Raw genomic sequence first — 14,378 nt, forward strand, 5'->3', positions numbered from 1 at the left:
CTGAGCTACGTGGGCCCGCCTCACCTTTGTTTGAGGATGAAGGACCCTTGAAAGCTGCAGATCACCTGAAGGTGGGAGTGGAAATGGTACTTCTTTACAGAGAGAGCTGTCAATCCTGATCACCGTTCTCTAATGCAGCGATTAAGACGTGCAGGCAGTATCCTGCAGCAGTATCTGCTCAAGTGCGCAGAGATTTAAATAGGTATAAATATGCTGATTGGAACATTTTAACAAGGAAAACCGGGGGAAAAAATCCAAATATCCATTAATAGGGAACTTAAATTCAGCTATTTTAAAGCAGCTATACCTGTAGTACTATTCAGTACTTTTATGAGATATACAAAACATATTTAATTGAAGTGTATTATTTACAATATGACTCATCCTTTCTGGTGCTAGAGTTGGAACCCAGAGCATCATACATGCACAAGTGTTCTACTACTGAGCTATGCCTTCAGCCCAACTCCATTTTGTTCTAGGAAAACTGTATGTAAGGGCTGGAGGCGTGGCTCGGGTGGTAAAACACCTACCCAGCAAGTACAAGCCTGGGTTCAAACTCTAGTACGACCAGGGTGAGAAGTATATATTATGAATATTTCTCTTGTATACATATTGTTATATACATTACATATCATTTCTATGTGTGTAAATGTATGTTTACAAATAATCTGTTCATTCTATAGCAACATACATATTTGTGCACACACATTCATAAATGCATAGAAAAGTCTGGGCAATGACAGACTAAGTAATAACATTACTTACCTGCTGCCACAGGTTTAAGGAAAGAGGAGAACTCACAGAACAAGAAATTGCAAGGGTGTATAAATATATTTTTTAATTTGCTTTTTGTTACTTGGTTTGTTTTTGTTTCTGGCTCCGGTAGGCTTGCACTCACCATGGACTGAGGCTAGCTTCATCTCAGCCTGCTCCTGCCCTGGTCTTTGGAGTTTTTGTTCAGATTTTAGTTTCTTAGTTTTACACTATGCATTTTATTACTTTGGTAAATAAAACTACGACTCACAATAATAGAGGATTTTTTTGTTCATTTGTTGTGGTACTGAGGTTTGAACTCAGGGTCCCAAACTTGCTAGACAGGTACTCAACTATGTAAGCCACACTCCCAGTTGGTTAATTTCAAGATAGTCTCACGTTATGCTCTTGGCTGTCTGGGCTGCAATTCGCCTATGTGTGCTTTCTTGTGTTGCTGTGGATGACAGGCATGCACCACTGTACATGTCACCAGCCACTGGTTTGAGATGGAGTCTCTTAAGCTTTTCTGTTCTCACTGGCCTCAAGCAGCAAACCCCAAATCTCCATCTCCCAAGTAACTAGGGAGGAAGCTTACTGACTTGGACCACTTCACATACACTTCACATACATACAGTTTTCTAAAGAAATGTGATGGACAGGAACATGATCTTCATTTTTCTTAAGTGCTAGTACTGGGACTTGAACTCAAGGCCTTACTACTGTCTTGCTTAGCTTTATCCACTCAAAGCCGGTGTGTTCTGCCACTTGAGCCACATTTCCACTTCTAGCTTTCTGCTGTTTAATTGGAGATGAGAATCTATGGAGTTAAGAAATAAAAGGATTTGTCTGCCTGGCCTGGCTTTGAACTGGGATTCTCAAATCCTAGCTTCCTGAGTAGGTAGAACTACAAGTCTCCTGATTTGGGAGAATTACAAGCGTGATCCACCAGCACCAGGCTATAGGAATAAGATATTCTTAACAGAGCACTAGAAGCTCACAGTATCTGAGTGGTAAGATGAAAAACCATTCCAGGACCCACTCCCCTTCTGTGGGACACATTATCTGCCTTCTCTTTAAAATAAGCCAGAGGCTGCAACAAAGGCCTAATAAGAACACCGACTTATGAAATCAAGATTTGTGCCCCTTCCTCTTTTTTTTTGGGGGGGGGGTCAGTCGTAGGGCTTGAACTCTGGGCCTAGGCACTATCCCTCAGCTCTTCAGCTCAAGGCAAGCACTCTACCACTTAAGCCACAGAGCCACTTCTGGTTTTCTGAGTTTATTGAAGATAAGTCTCACGGACTTTTCCTTCCCCGAGCTGGCTTTGAACCACGATCCTCTGAGCTCAGGCTCCTAAGTAGCTAGGATGACAGGCATGAGCCACCAACGCCCAGCTCCCCTTCCTCTTAGCCTCTTCCTTCTCCTAGTCCTCCCTAAACCACAGGAGCCAGGAATAAAAGTTTTTTTGTTTTTGTTCTTTTACTACAGAGATCACTGATGCAAAACATAAAAATACTGCCTCTGGCCACTAGAGGGAGAACTCCGCACGTCAAACTGCTTTCATCTGACACTTCACAGGAAAACATGCCCACAGATGGAGAAGTGCACCGCTCGGCTCCCCCCAAAAAAAGACTGTTCAAAGCTGAAAGCCCACAAGCACTAGCCTCTGTTATTCAGCTTTTGGCACGCCACATATAGCCTAAAGCAAAAGGTTTCATCAACGAGTATAAAGTGACAAACGTGAATGCGGTTCCCCTATTCCTGAAACTGAGCATTGACAAATGGTCTGTGTTGGGAAGCTGCCCTGGAACTGTCTGAGAAACAATGCCCCATTTGGGATAGAGGCTCACTTAGGAGGAAGAAACTAGCTTCAATTCAAAGACCCAGGGACTTCAATTTTAGCGCTGGTGCCCCCCACTTCAGACTTCTGTTTGAACGAGACAGTGCAGAGTTTCCTCCCTCCCCAGCCCTCTGTCAGCTGCACCCTAGCCGAGGATCAGCACCATGAGCGGATGAGGGGGGTCTTTAGCTCTTCCAGCAGTTATTTCCAGCAGAGGTTTCCCTCTCCCCAGCCTTCTCCCAACTCCACTCTACAAAGTCACTTCTTTATCACCTAATTGTTTTGTAAATAATCATAATAAGTACATCCTGCTAACAGAAAAAGATAAACAGATGTGATTAAAAAAAAAAAAGAAGAACAACAGGTCCTTCTTGCTCAATATGTAGTTTTGACTTTGGTGTCTCATTACCATAATGAATATTCTCCCATGTGACCAAGCAGGGACATTCGGAGTTTGGAATGGATTAAAAGCAGCTCTCCCAGGACTATTTTAACCCTCCTGCCTCAATTCTATCTTTGCTAAAAATACTTCCAACCTCATTTTCAAGATCTGAAGAACAAAGATGTTTGAGTAACTCACCCGCCACAGATCTAGTAAGGGGTGGAAGAACAATTTCCATTTCCACATAGACAGCCTGACTCCAGAGCCCATGCCTAAGTCTTAACCACTAATCCATTCCTCCTCCTTGCTCGCTGCCTTCTCCCTTTGAGGCTGTGGCTCCTGCCATTAATGTCTATTCCAGCCCACCCTCGGCATCCCACATTCACTGTCACACAGGGAGGAGAAAAAGCTAAAGGCCCAACAATGGCGGGAGCTCTGGTTCTACCTCAGTGGGCCACATTGCCCAGGGCACCTGGTAAACACTTAGTCCTAGTTTCCTGTGTGCATGTTGGGAATACTAGCCAAAAATAACCAGCTCCTCCAACTACCGTGGGTCACCTTAAATTAGATCATGGACAAAACTCATTCAGGACAGTGCCTGGCACCTAGGAGGTCTGAAACAGCTGGCTGCAAAGTCAATTGGGATGGGTGTGGAGGTGGTGATCACAACTTCCACCCAAAGAGTCCACCAAGCAACTCAGAGATAGGAGCACCAGTAAGTAACACTTGACCTTTCTTTTTTACTGGCTTTTTTGGGGTCAGTCATGGGCCTTGAACTCTGGGCTTGGGCACTGTTCCACTTGGACCACAGCACCACTTCCAGTTTTCTGGTGGTTAACTAGAGATAAGAGTCTCACGGACTTTCCTGCCTGGGCTGGCTTTGAACCATGATCCTCAGATCTCAGCCTCCTGAGAAGCTAGGATGACAGGCGTGAGCCACTGGCGCCCAGCTCACTGGCTTCTACATATAGCCACCATCTTGGAGGAGAGAGGCCAGTGACAATCAGGGTTCCATCACCACAATCAGAAAATCATGTATGACAACGACCTAACACTTGCAGAGTTCTTTCATGGGAGTTTTTCTACAACAAAGTGAGTTGCAACTGCAGGGCTGGCTGGGGGAGGCAGGCCATCATGGTGGTCTCCATGGAAAAGAGGACATGTGGCAGCTGATTTTACTAGGTCTTGTGTCCGTGTCAACCCAGTTCCTTTTGACTCTCCACAGAACATAGGAAGATGAGCTGGTTGCTTTTCTCCTATATCAGTAGTTCTCAAATTTTGGGGGTCTCAGAATCCTTTTACATTCCTAGAAAATGGTTAAAGACCCCAAAGAGCTCTTGTAATGTAGGGTATAGAGGGAGACATTTCACATATCAACAGTTAAGATGGAGAAACTTCTAAAACAAAGATAAGGGAGTTCATATTCTCTGGGCCATCCGATCACAATACCATATAGTCTCTGGAAAACTACACGGGACGCTCATAAGACAAGGGGAATAAAACAGGCAAATAACACAGTAGTATTATTACAAAATCATGTTGGCTCACAGACCTCCTAAAAGGTGGCTAGAGAGCCTCAGGTTCCCTAAACCATAGTTCAAGAAGTGTTGAATTAGAAAACCCCTCTGAATCATGTCTGCCAAACCCTAAAGTATTCCTCTCTGGGCAACTGGTAACATATGAAGCAAGAGTCTACAACCTCAGAGAGAAATCCTGGAGAGATGGAAGAAATTTTAAAACTGGACAGGCCAGGCATAGTGGCTTATGCCTATACTCTTACCTTCTTGGAAACTGGAAAGAGAAAGATCACAGTCTAAAGACAATCCAGTCCAAATGGATGGTAGGTAGAAACACTGAGGTCTTCGGCTGGCCCAGGTGTGAGACCCTATCTGAAAAACTAAAGTCAAAGTGAGCTGGAGGTGTGGCTCAAGCAGAAGAGTATCTGAGTTCAAAATCCCATGAGAGGTTAGAGAAAGAGTGGGGAGGGGGGAACAGGAAGGGGGGACAGGCTAGACAGAACTACATAAACAAACAACTATGCTCTAAGAACCAAAACTGTCCATCAACTCTGAAAGCAGCACCGAGACCATGTCGCAGGCTGCTCAACATCTCCTGAGCCAACACACCCCCCTCCCAATTCTAGTCCTCCTTCTTTTTAATTATCACCAGGCCCATGAGGGCCATTTTCACTGTAGAAGGAAGAAAGAGGACAAGCTGCAGAATTACACACCACCAGCCATCACCAGCCGCAACTGTGCCTTAGATGAAAACTTTAGGAGGCAAACAAGACCATGCAGCAGTGGTGGAGGGGTGAAGGGGGAGCATTTCTAAATTGGGTTTGAGATGCTGGGTTTCTTTTTTTCAAGGGTAAGGGGCCAGCGCACCCTTTCCTGTACAGTCTTCGTTCCTCTTTGTTCCTGGTCCATTCTGCTTTGTTTCCAGATGTAACCTCGTAGCTGACTAGGCCCCATCTGAGAGTAACTTCCTCCTCCTCTGCTCTTAATAATCAAATCATAATAGGAAAGAGTCCCTAGGGAGCTGTTGTCCAAGTATAACTGCCACACACTTCATTTCTGCATTCTCTCATCTCCACTCCCACCCCGGAGTGCTATAGCATCTAGGGTGTTCTAACACAGAAGCTCACCTGTCTAAAGACAGCTTAGGAATATCACCCCCGACATATGACAACCTCCTTCTGAAACTCCCCTCACAAACCACCTCAAAGACTGCAACTGAAGAGCTTTCAAGGGGCATCTCTCCCAGGTCGTCTACAAGGCATATAAATAAACTCCCCCTTGCCAATTATCTGAAGTAGTAGAGAAAAACTGCACTTGGAAAAAGCACATGACAAGTCCCCCCCACCCCCATCCTGCTCCCTGCAACAGGCCCAGCGGGAGCCAGGGGACCAGAGAGCCTTTCTCAGGGCACCTGACAGAGTCTAATCTCCTTTCCCCTCCCGGCCTCTTGGCTGGTTTCACTTTTCCCCTAAGTGTTGATTCCAAGCTGCTAAGTTATCTTGCAGAGATGCCAAACTGACCACTCCTCCATTTCCTTCAGTTTAAACACACACACACACACACACACACACACACACACTCACACACACAAAAAGGAGTTTGTCAAACATGGCCTAAGCCCAGGAGCAGAAAGCAATCTTAGCTGACCTTCAATTATTGCAAAGTTGAATCACTTTCTTGTCTGACAACTGTGACTAATTCCAAAAGGTCCAACAAATGGTCTTCTAGAGATGAGGACTAGGGTCAATTACCATTTGGGGGCAGATTAGAATCTGATCTGAAGCTGAAAAAATTCCCCCCTTTGGTGTTAATCCCTTGAACTTTACGATCCTAAATAGGGCAGGTTTCAAAGCCAGTATTTCTCATTCCATAGCCCACCTGAACATCATCTTCAATGATGGTGCATCATCAAATAATTAACTCTTGTTCTCAAGGTCTAAACACAGGAAGAAGAGGAAGGAGAGTTTTGGCCAGCTGCCCACGTTCTACTGTAGTTAATAAATGTTTAAAGCAAGAGAAACAAGAGGCCAGCTTTCTCTAATAGCACAACTGACTCTGGCAAACTTGTTTAAAAAAAAAATGTGCACGCACTCATTTATAGAGTGAAATATAGCTTATATTCCAGAGAATTAAGTTTTAAATAAAACGGTCAAGAATCTAGTATTTCTTCTGTTTTCTGATATTAACTTGTAAAGAGAACAAATGCTGGCATTCTGGGAATGGCTCTGCTGAGATTGCCCGTGGTTTTTGATGATCTTCGGTGGGATGCTGGAAAGAGCATTTCTGGGGAAAATCACCTGGCCCCATATGTGGTATGTTAACTACTCCTTCTCCCTCAGTCAGTCTTTAAATGCAAAGACATTTGATGCTGTAGTCCATGAAATGAATCGGTTCTTCTTAATATATGTAACTGCAAACCCATAACCACTGGTATCCCATCTAGCTACAGAACAAAGTCCTTAGGTTTTCTTTTTTGAAAATGAATCTGATCCAGTTACTGACATGAAACTCTCAGAAGACCTCACATGCAAATGCAAGTAGCCAGCTATTTCTAGAGCTGGATGATTAAGTTCTCCAGGCTGACATCTCGGCAGAGCAGCCACTGGTGGGGGCAGAGCTCGCAGCTAGCCCACTACACATGGTGACATTTCTTACCTGCTTCTTCCGTTCCTCCTGGGAGCCTGGATACAGGTTATTCTCTTAGAAACAGTGCCAGTGGTAGTTAATACTTGTGCGAGGAAGGAGGGAGAAAGGAACATATGCATACTATCATTTAAAAATGAAAAAAAAATTAAAATCCCACTCTCATTCCCTTGTATAAAATTCTTCAAGTTTCATAACAGAAAACATATGGCAGTTGGGTTTTGGTTTTTTTTTTTAAATACTGCCTTTGCAAAGTCAGCTATGGATTTTAATACACGAAAAGCTCTACTTGAAAACTGAGCATCAAAATATGGTCTCTTTTGAGAAGATGATTAGCAAGACTGTGAGAATTCTGAGATGCTCACGGATAAAAGACATTACACCTTACTTCACGTTAACAGAGTCATCAGTGAAGACAGAAAAACAACAAAAAAACACCACTATCCACTATTTTGGAACCATTCTACCATGCTTTGGCCCTAATCAACACTGACAAAAACAAATGGTACTTTCCATTTCTTGTTTCCATAAAGGGTCACAGAGACAATTGAAATGCTTTGTCCATCCAAAAAGGTGGGAGGCAGGGAGAAAAACAAAGCAATACTGATGCAGATGTGTTCCATTTTAAGCTGCAAGCTGAGCCTCTCAAAGTCTGAGGCACTGATGCAATCTGATGTTTTGCAGGGAGGAAATGTCACTGCTGATTACCACCCCTATCATCTGCCACCCTCTGGTCCTTTCTAATCATGTTTACATGGCATTAAGAAAGAAGGTATGGCCTGTGTGGTGGCTCACACTTGTAATCCCAAGGTCTGAGGATCACAGTTTGAAACCAGCCCAGGTAGGAAAGTCTGTGAGACTTATTCCAATTAACCATGCAAAAACACCGGACATGGTGCTATGGCTGAAGTGGTAGAGTGCTAGCCTTTAGCACAAAAAGGCTTAGGGACAGTGCTCAGGCCCTGACTTCAAGCCCCAGCACTGGCAAGAGAAATAACAAAATGCTGAAACAAGAATACAGGTTGACCCATTTCAACTATGTTGAAAACAAACTTTACAACTTTGGAGGGGGGAAGAGGAGTTGGGGAGGTAGAGAAGGAAAGGATGGTAGGGGAAAAACAAAGGAAGGAGTAATAATACAGTCACTCATGTAACCGTAACCCTTCTGTACAGTATCTTTACAATTAAAAAATATTTTTAAAAAAGGAAGAAAATATACCTGCTTTCTACTCAGCTGACAGGTACAACCTGAAAGTAAGATCATCTGTTTTGTTTTGGTTTCTTTTTGTGCCAGTCCTGGTGCTTGAACTCAGGTCCTGGGCATGATCTCTGAGCTTCTTTTGCTCAAGGCTAGCACTCTGGCACTTGAGTTCCACTTCTGGCTTTTTTTGGAAGTTTATTGGAGATAATACTCTCAGGGACTTTCCTGCCCAAGCTGGCTTAAAACGAGTGATCCTCAGATCTCAGCCTCCTGATTAGCTAGGATTACATGCGTGAGCCACTAGTACCTGTGATTCAGAACCAAAACAGATTGGAAAACAAACCTGAAAGTATCCCCATACTTCAATGACAACAAAAACCAAGAGTTAGAACCCAACTCAAAATAAGAAGAAAAAAAAGGTTTATCATACTGGAACTGGCCCCCATCAACCAAATGAGCTATTCTGCTACAAGTGTTTCTTCAACTCAGAAACATAAACTGAGGTAGGTTAGGTATTGGGAAAGAATACTGAAAGTGAATGACCAATAAATACATGAAGAAAGCCGAGAGCTGGTGGCTCACGCCTGTAAGCCTAGGTACTCAGGAGGTTGAGATCTGAGGTTCACAGTTCAAAGCCAGCCTGGGCAGGAAAGTTCATGTGACTCTTATTATCTCCAATAAACCACTCAGAAAACCAGAAGTGGCACTGTAGCTCAAGTGAAAAAGAGCTAGCTTTGAGCTGAAGAGCTGAGGGACAGCACCCAGACCCAGAGTTCAAGCCCCATGACCAACCAACCAAAAAAAAAAAAAAAAAAAAAAAAATGAAGAAATGCTCAACATCCCTGGCCATGAAAAGAAATGTAAATCAAAGCAACACTGGGATTTCATTCTAATCAACAATACAACAACAAACACTGTTCAGAGATTGTAGAAAGAAAGGAATCCTGTTGATGGTATGTAACCTGATTAGCAAAATGATTATAATGTAATTATTATAATGTATATATACATTCCATACAACACTATGGAAATCAGTATGGAGGGTCCTCCAAAAAACTACATATAGATATTCCACAGGACTCACCAATACTATTGTTGGGCATCTGATATTGCTCATATATCAACATTATCAATTAGTTAACAAACCACAAAACATTAAAAAAAGTTACTAAGTCATTTCTTTAAAAGGAAACAGAAGGGAGGGAATGAGGAAAAGGAACCAACACACATGAATTCTGGTGTAGCAGATACCAATTTATTGGACACAGTGCAGGACTCAAAGCATCTGAGACTCCATACAAGGTTTCCTACTTCTCTATTATAAAATACTGGGAACCCTGAATACAGCTGACTCAAAGTCCTGGCTCCCTTTCTCCCGTACCTAGACTGAGCAATTTCCCGGTGGTGTACACATTTCACATTCACCCAAGGCTTTGGAGAGAAGGGGACTTTCCACCCACCCCTCTGAGCCAAAGGCACTTAGAATTAGAAGATAAAGCACAGCAGGGTCACCCCACAGACCATCTTGGCCAGATTGTTAAGCCACGCATACCATCACTGGCACACATGGGAGTACTGTAACAATCTGAAAGACACTGATTTCCTTGGGGGGAAAAGTAAAAGTGCAGTTTGAATCTAAACGGCTCGCCCCTAGCCTTTTCTGAAAATATTATGTGAAACTCTTACTTTACATGATTAGTATCACCCAAGGCTTACACTATAACAAGAACAACAACAAAAGGCTAAAAAATAATCTATCATATATTCTCACAATACATCTTCAGGGAACATCAGAGCTCATGTTGTCTCTCCACGTACCCAGTAGACGAGGGAATGAATGGAGGCCGAGGCAGGGGAAGTGCAGGATTCTCAGGCAGAGCCTGGGCAGAACGCAGGCTTCCTGAGCCTTGTGGGAGGCCCTGCTCTCCCCCTTCTTCTTTAAAAGGCTCTTGAAAGTAAGACACAGAGATTAAGGATGTACCCCACAAAAGCACGTGCACTAACACAGGTTAGAGATTTGGTCTCACAAGACAGTTGCTTTGGCCACCAGGCAGAAGGCAGCCCACCTCAGGGTGGGCGCTCTTTGCCCAAGATTGTTCAGCGTTCTGAAGGAAACCGAGTGCAGATTAGACACCACAACTTCTTCTTGGCTGTCAGACCATAGAGGGCAGGTGGTCGGCTGCACAACGGAATCCCAGGTTGGACGCAGAGCTGTCCGGTGTGTTCTGGCTTCGAGCAGCACAGCGATACCTATAGCAGTAGGACTGTGCGAGAGAAAGCATGAAGCGAATGATTGAGTGAGGGATCCCTGAGCGCGGTACCACAGTGCCAGCTGTGGAGAAGTTGGGGCTACCCAAAGCTGGCACTTCCCCACAATCCTTCCTTGTGGACACTTCCCATGTCCGCTTTCCAAAAAGCAGGACTTCCAAGAGTTAACCACATCCTGTCCTATGTCTTCTCCATTGCAAACATCAGATACTCACAGTACAAAGAACTGGATAACGGCCCAAGCTATGTGAGTTAACTGCACAACCATAGGACAAAATAGTTGGAGGCCAACGAAATCATGTTTGAAAACACAGGAGAGTCTCATAAGAAAGTGTTTAAGTGCAAAAACCACCTCCCTGAAGATTAGAGAGGTGGCTCATGCCTGTAATCCCAGCTACTCAGGAAGCTGAGCTGGAGAGGGCTGCAGTTCAAGGTCGACCCAGCAAAAAGTACTAGCAGGCTCACATCTCAACAAACACAAGATAAATAACAACCAAACCAATATTAAGAACATCAAAATATCAAGTAAAAGCCGGTAGCTCATGCCTGTAATCCTAGCTACTCAGGAGAGACTGAGATCTGAGGATCACAGTTCAAAGCCAGCCCGGGCAGGAAAGTTCGTGAGACTCTTATCTCCAATAAACCACTCAAAAACTGGAAGTGGCGCTGTGGCTCAAGCGGCAGAATGCTCGCATTGAGCTGAAGAGCGCAGGGACAGCATCCAAGCCCCAGGACTGACAAAAAAAAAAAAATCAAGTAATATTCAGTAAATTGTCTAAAATTAAGCAGCAAGCATCGGAGCATCAAGTGTAAGAAAGGCTATTGGAAAACATGGCTTTAAAAAATATTTTAGGGGCTTAGGTCACAGTAAATCATAAAGCTATGCATTTTTTGTTTGCTTTGTTTTTTTGTTTTTTTTAAATTTAATTTTATTTTATTTGTGAACATACTGTACAGATGTTTGCTTTGTTTTTATTTGGCATAGATTTGTGAATGAGAGGGGAACAAGTATAAGAACCTACACACAAACACAGCCATTGAGCACCTAGTACCCAGTAGGCGCAGTGCTACAAGCTTCATCCTGTGACTTCATAACCACCCAGAGACACGAAACATGTTAGACAAAATGACACAGCTGTTATAGGACACAGGGTCTAACGGTGGTCTTCACTATGGAGTGATTGCTTCCCTACCAAGACTCTCTACTCCAAGAGAGACAGATACCACATCTCTTACCTTCTTCCCCCAACTCCCGCAGCACACACACTCACAAACAGGATAGCCTAACATACATGTAGCCACACAGTATATATTCAGTGGAAAACCATGGTTTACTTGCTACCAGACCTTCAAAAGCTTCCAGACTCCAAAAATAACCATGTATGGAACTCTTGCTAGGTTCGTTCTCTGATCCAAAATAACAGAATGAAAATAAACTCGCCATCCTGTGTGCCATGAGCATAAACTCTTGAGTTGGCCCAGTGAGACTTCAGCCACTGCCAGCTGGTTAAAGAAGCAGCACAAAGAATTGTGTGGAAGAACTTTGGAACTTACACAAAAGAGACAATTTGGGGGGAGGGAGGCAGTTTTTACAGAAGTAAAATGTGTCTCAAAAAATCTTCATAACACTTATCTCTGAAGTTGATATGGGAATTTTCTGGAGCTTTTCCGCCATAAAAAGGAAGACATAATGCTTTGTCTTCTGTAGAAAAAAAAACAAAAGAACCGATTTTCTCATTGTCTTTGAGGACAATGAAGGCTATGACTAGTCTCAGGTACACAGAGGGAAGATGAAGAGAAGGCAATGAGTTTGGAATAATGGAAATGTTATCGGCATCTGCCGCACATGGGATCTGCAGGCACTGGAGGCTCCTGGAGATCTAGGGTTAACCCATGGGAAGATAGACCAGAAGCTTCGATCTGTACCCCTCTACTCACCGGGCAGCTAGGAAACAGCACTAAGAATAACCCAGAGTCCCACGGAACTGAGCATTTACAATGAGTTCCACAGGACCACAAGGACCAAGCTCAGAGTGAAAAGTAGACAACCCTGACATTCTTGACAGCTGATGAAAACCATTACACATGCCCTGACTGTCTACTACATGAACCCAGAGAGCAGATCCACATGTAGGCACAGGCCTGTCTAGGAGACCAAGGCTGGTTGAGGAAAGAAGGACTATCCAGCCAACAGCTTAAAGCATGCCAGGGTTAAAGGATTCCACGGTTACTAGAAACTTGGAGGGAGCCATCCCTTGTACATCACCCAGGTCTTCAGGAAGAACATCCGTGTGGGAGGCAAACCTTGACCCAGGCAGGTTGTGCGTGGTGATGGCAGGGTTCTCAGCCCTCAGCACCTCCTGAGCCAGTAGGCAGGAAAGCTTGTGTGAACACATATTCCTAGGCTGCACACCCAGAGATTCGGAGTCCACAGGTCTGGCGTACCTCCAAGAATCTGCATTTCTAACAAGCTTCTAAGTGCTGCGGCTACCCCGGCCCTGGGACACACTGATTTATAGGATTTAGGAAGGAGGAAAGAAGGCAGATTAAGTGCGGAGAACAATGACATCAGAATCTGGAAATGGAAAAATTTCAGGCAAGAAGAGAAGATAGCAAGACTGTAGCCTGATCACATCACAGCATGGTTTATTTATTCATTAAATATATGACAACTTATAATACGCCAGATGCTATTTTAGGCTTGAGGACTATAATCAGAGTAAGACAAACAGGATACCTGTTATCAGGGAGCTGACATTCAACAGGGAGCAGTCAGATAATAAACAGAATCATAAAGTCAAGGTTATTTCCAACAGCATCCATCTCCGAGCCAGGCAACCTCCAGAGAGCACTGAGGAGGGTGCCCTGGAAGGGGATCAAGGAGGAGGCAACATGAAAGCTGAGATGCCCAAAAAGGTAAAGAGCAGGAATTCCAGGCAAAAGCCACGAGTAGAGCAAAGATGGCCAAATGAAGAGAAGATGGAAACGTGGGCAGGTAAATGGGATGGAGTGACATCATAATCCTCTCCACAGACAGAGGACTTTGCACTTGGCACAAATACAACATAGTGGAGCCAACAACATTTTGCTAATTTATTCACCACTGAGGCTTACTTAGTGGTTTAAGCTTAGGAGGGCCTGAATCTGTTCCCTCCTCAGTAACACAGACTTGTATTAAAACACATCCCCTTGATCTTTACATAAAGAATAAGTAAATAAAGTACCAAATGCATGAAAGTCATTGTAACTGTTACATTTACTGAACATCACAGAAAATCATTTTACCTGTCTCAGCTGACCTCTGGACTAACTTGCTTCCTCACTGACACAAGAGAAACATTAGCTAGCTTTTATGAAGGCATTAGGGACTTGTGTGTGACTATGGGAGGAGGGTGCTACTCTGCTAGCATCTGCATGTTACATAAACCGACACACCTTGTGTCTGCGGACCGTGGGGACATTTTATTGCTGTGTGAATGGGAAAGCTGAGGGCTATCTCTGGTGATAGGATATGTGATGCTGGTTTTGGTTGAGTAGCTGATGTCTACAGCTATGAAGTAAGTCTGATGAGTTGTTGCAAGCTGCCCAGAGCACTGTGTTGAAAGGCTTCAGTAGCCACAACCCAGCAAAGCAGAAAAAATGGCCCCAATATATAAGATGTTACTGATTTTGAATCCCTTTGAAAGACTGCAAAACAATTGCATCTTTGAATTATAAACATACATAACAATTTTGGTAGAATACCACCAATCATTTTCTATAGAAAGAAACATGAAT

At 43.7% G+C, this 14,378-nt stretch overlaps 1 protein-coding gene across 2 annotated transcripts in view; it reads right to left on the reverse strand.

The window, feature by feature from the left end:
* Positions 1-9,566: 9,566 nt before the first annotated feature.
* Sumf1 (sulfatase modifying factor 1) overlaps positions 9,567-14,378 on the reverse strand; it is a 63,667-nt gene continuing 58,855 nt past the window's right edge. For both annotated transcript variants that reach the window (XM_070018998.1, XM_070018997.1), the window contains one exon: positions 9,567-10,597. In XM_070018998.1, the coding sequence (XP_069875099.1) occupies positions 10,487-10,597 (111 nt within the window). In that variant the 3' untranslated portion in view covers positions 9,567-10,486. The remainder of the gene's footprint in view (positions 10,598-14,378) is intronic.

The sequence above is a fragment of the Dipodomys merriami genome, unplaced genomic scaffold (assembly GCF_024711535.1).
Source record: "Dipodomys merriami isolate MVZ:Mamm:240054 unplaced genomic scaffold, mDipMer1.0.p SCAF_13, whole genome shotgun sequence".
Lineage (NCBI taxonomy): Eukaryota > Metazoa > Chordata > Mammalia > Rodentia > Heteromyidae > Dipodomys > Dipodomys merriami.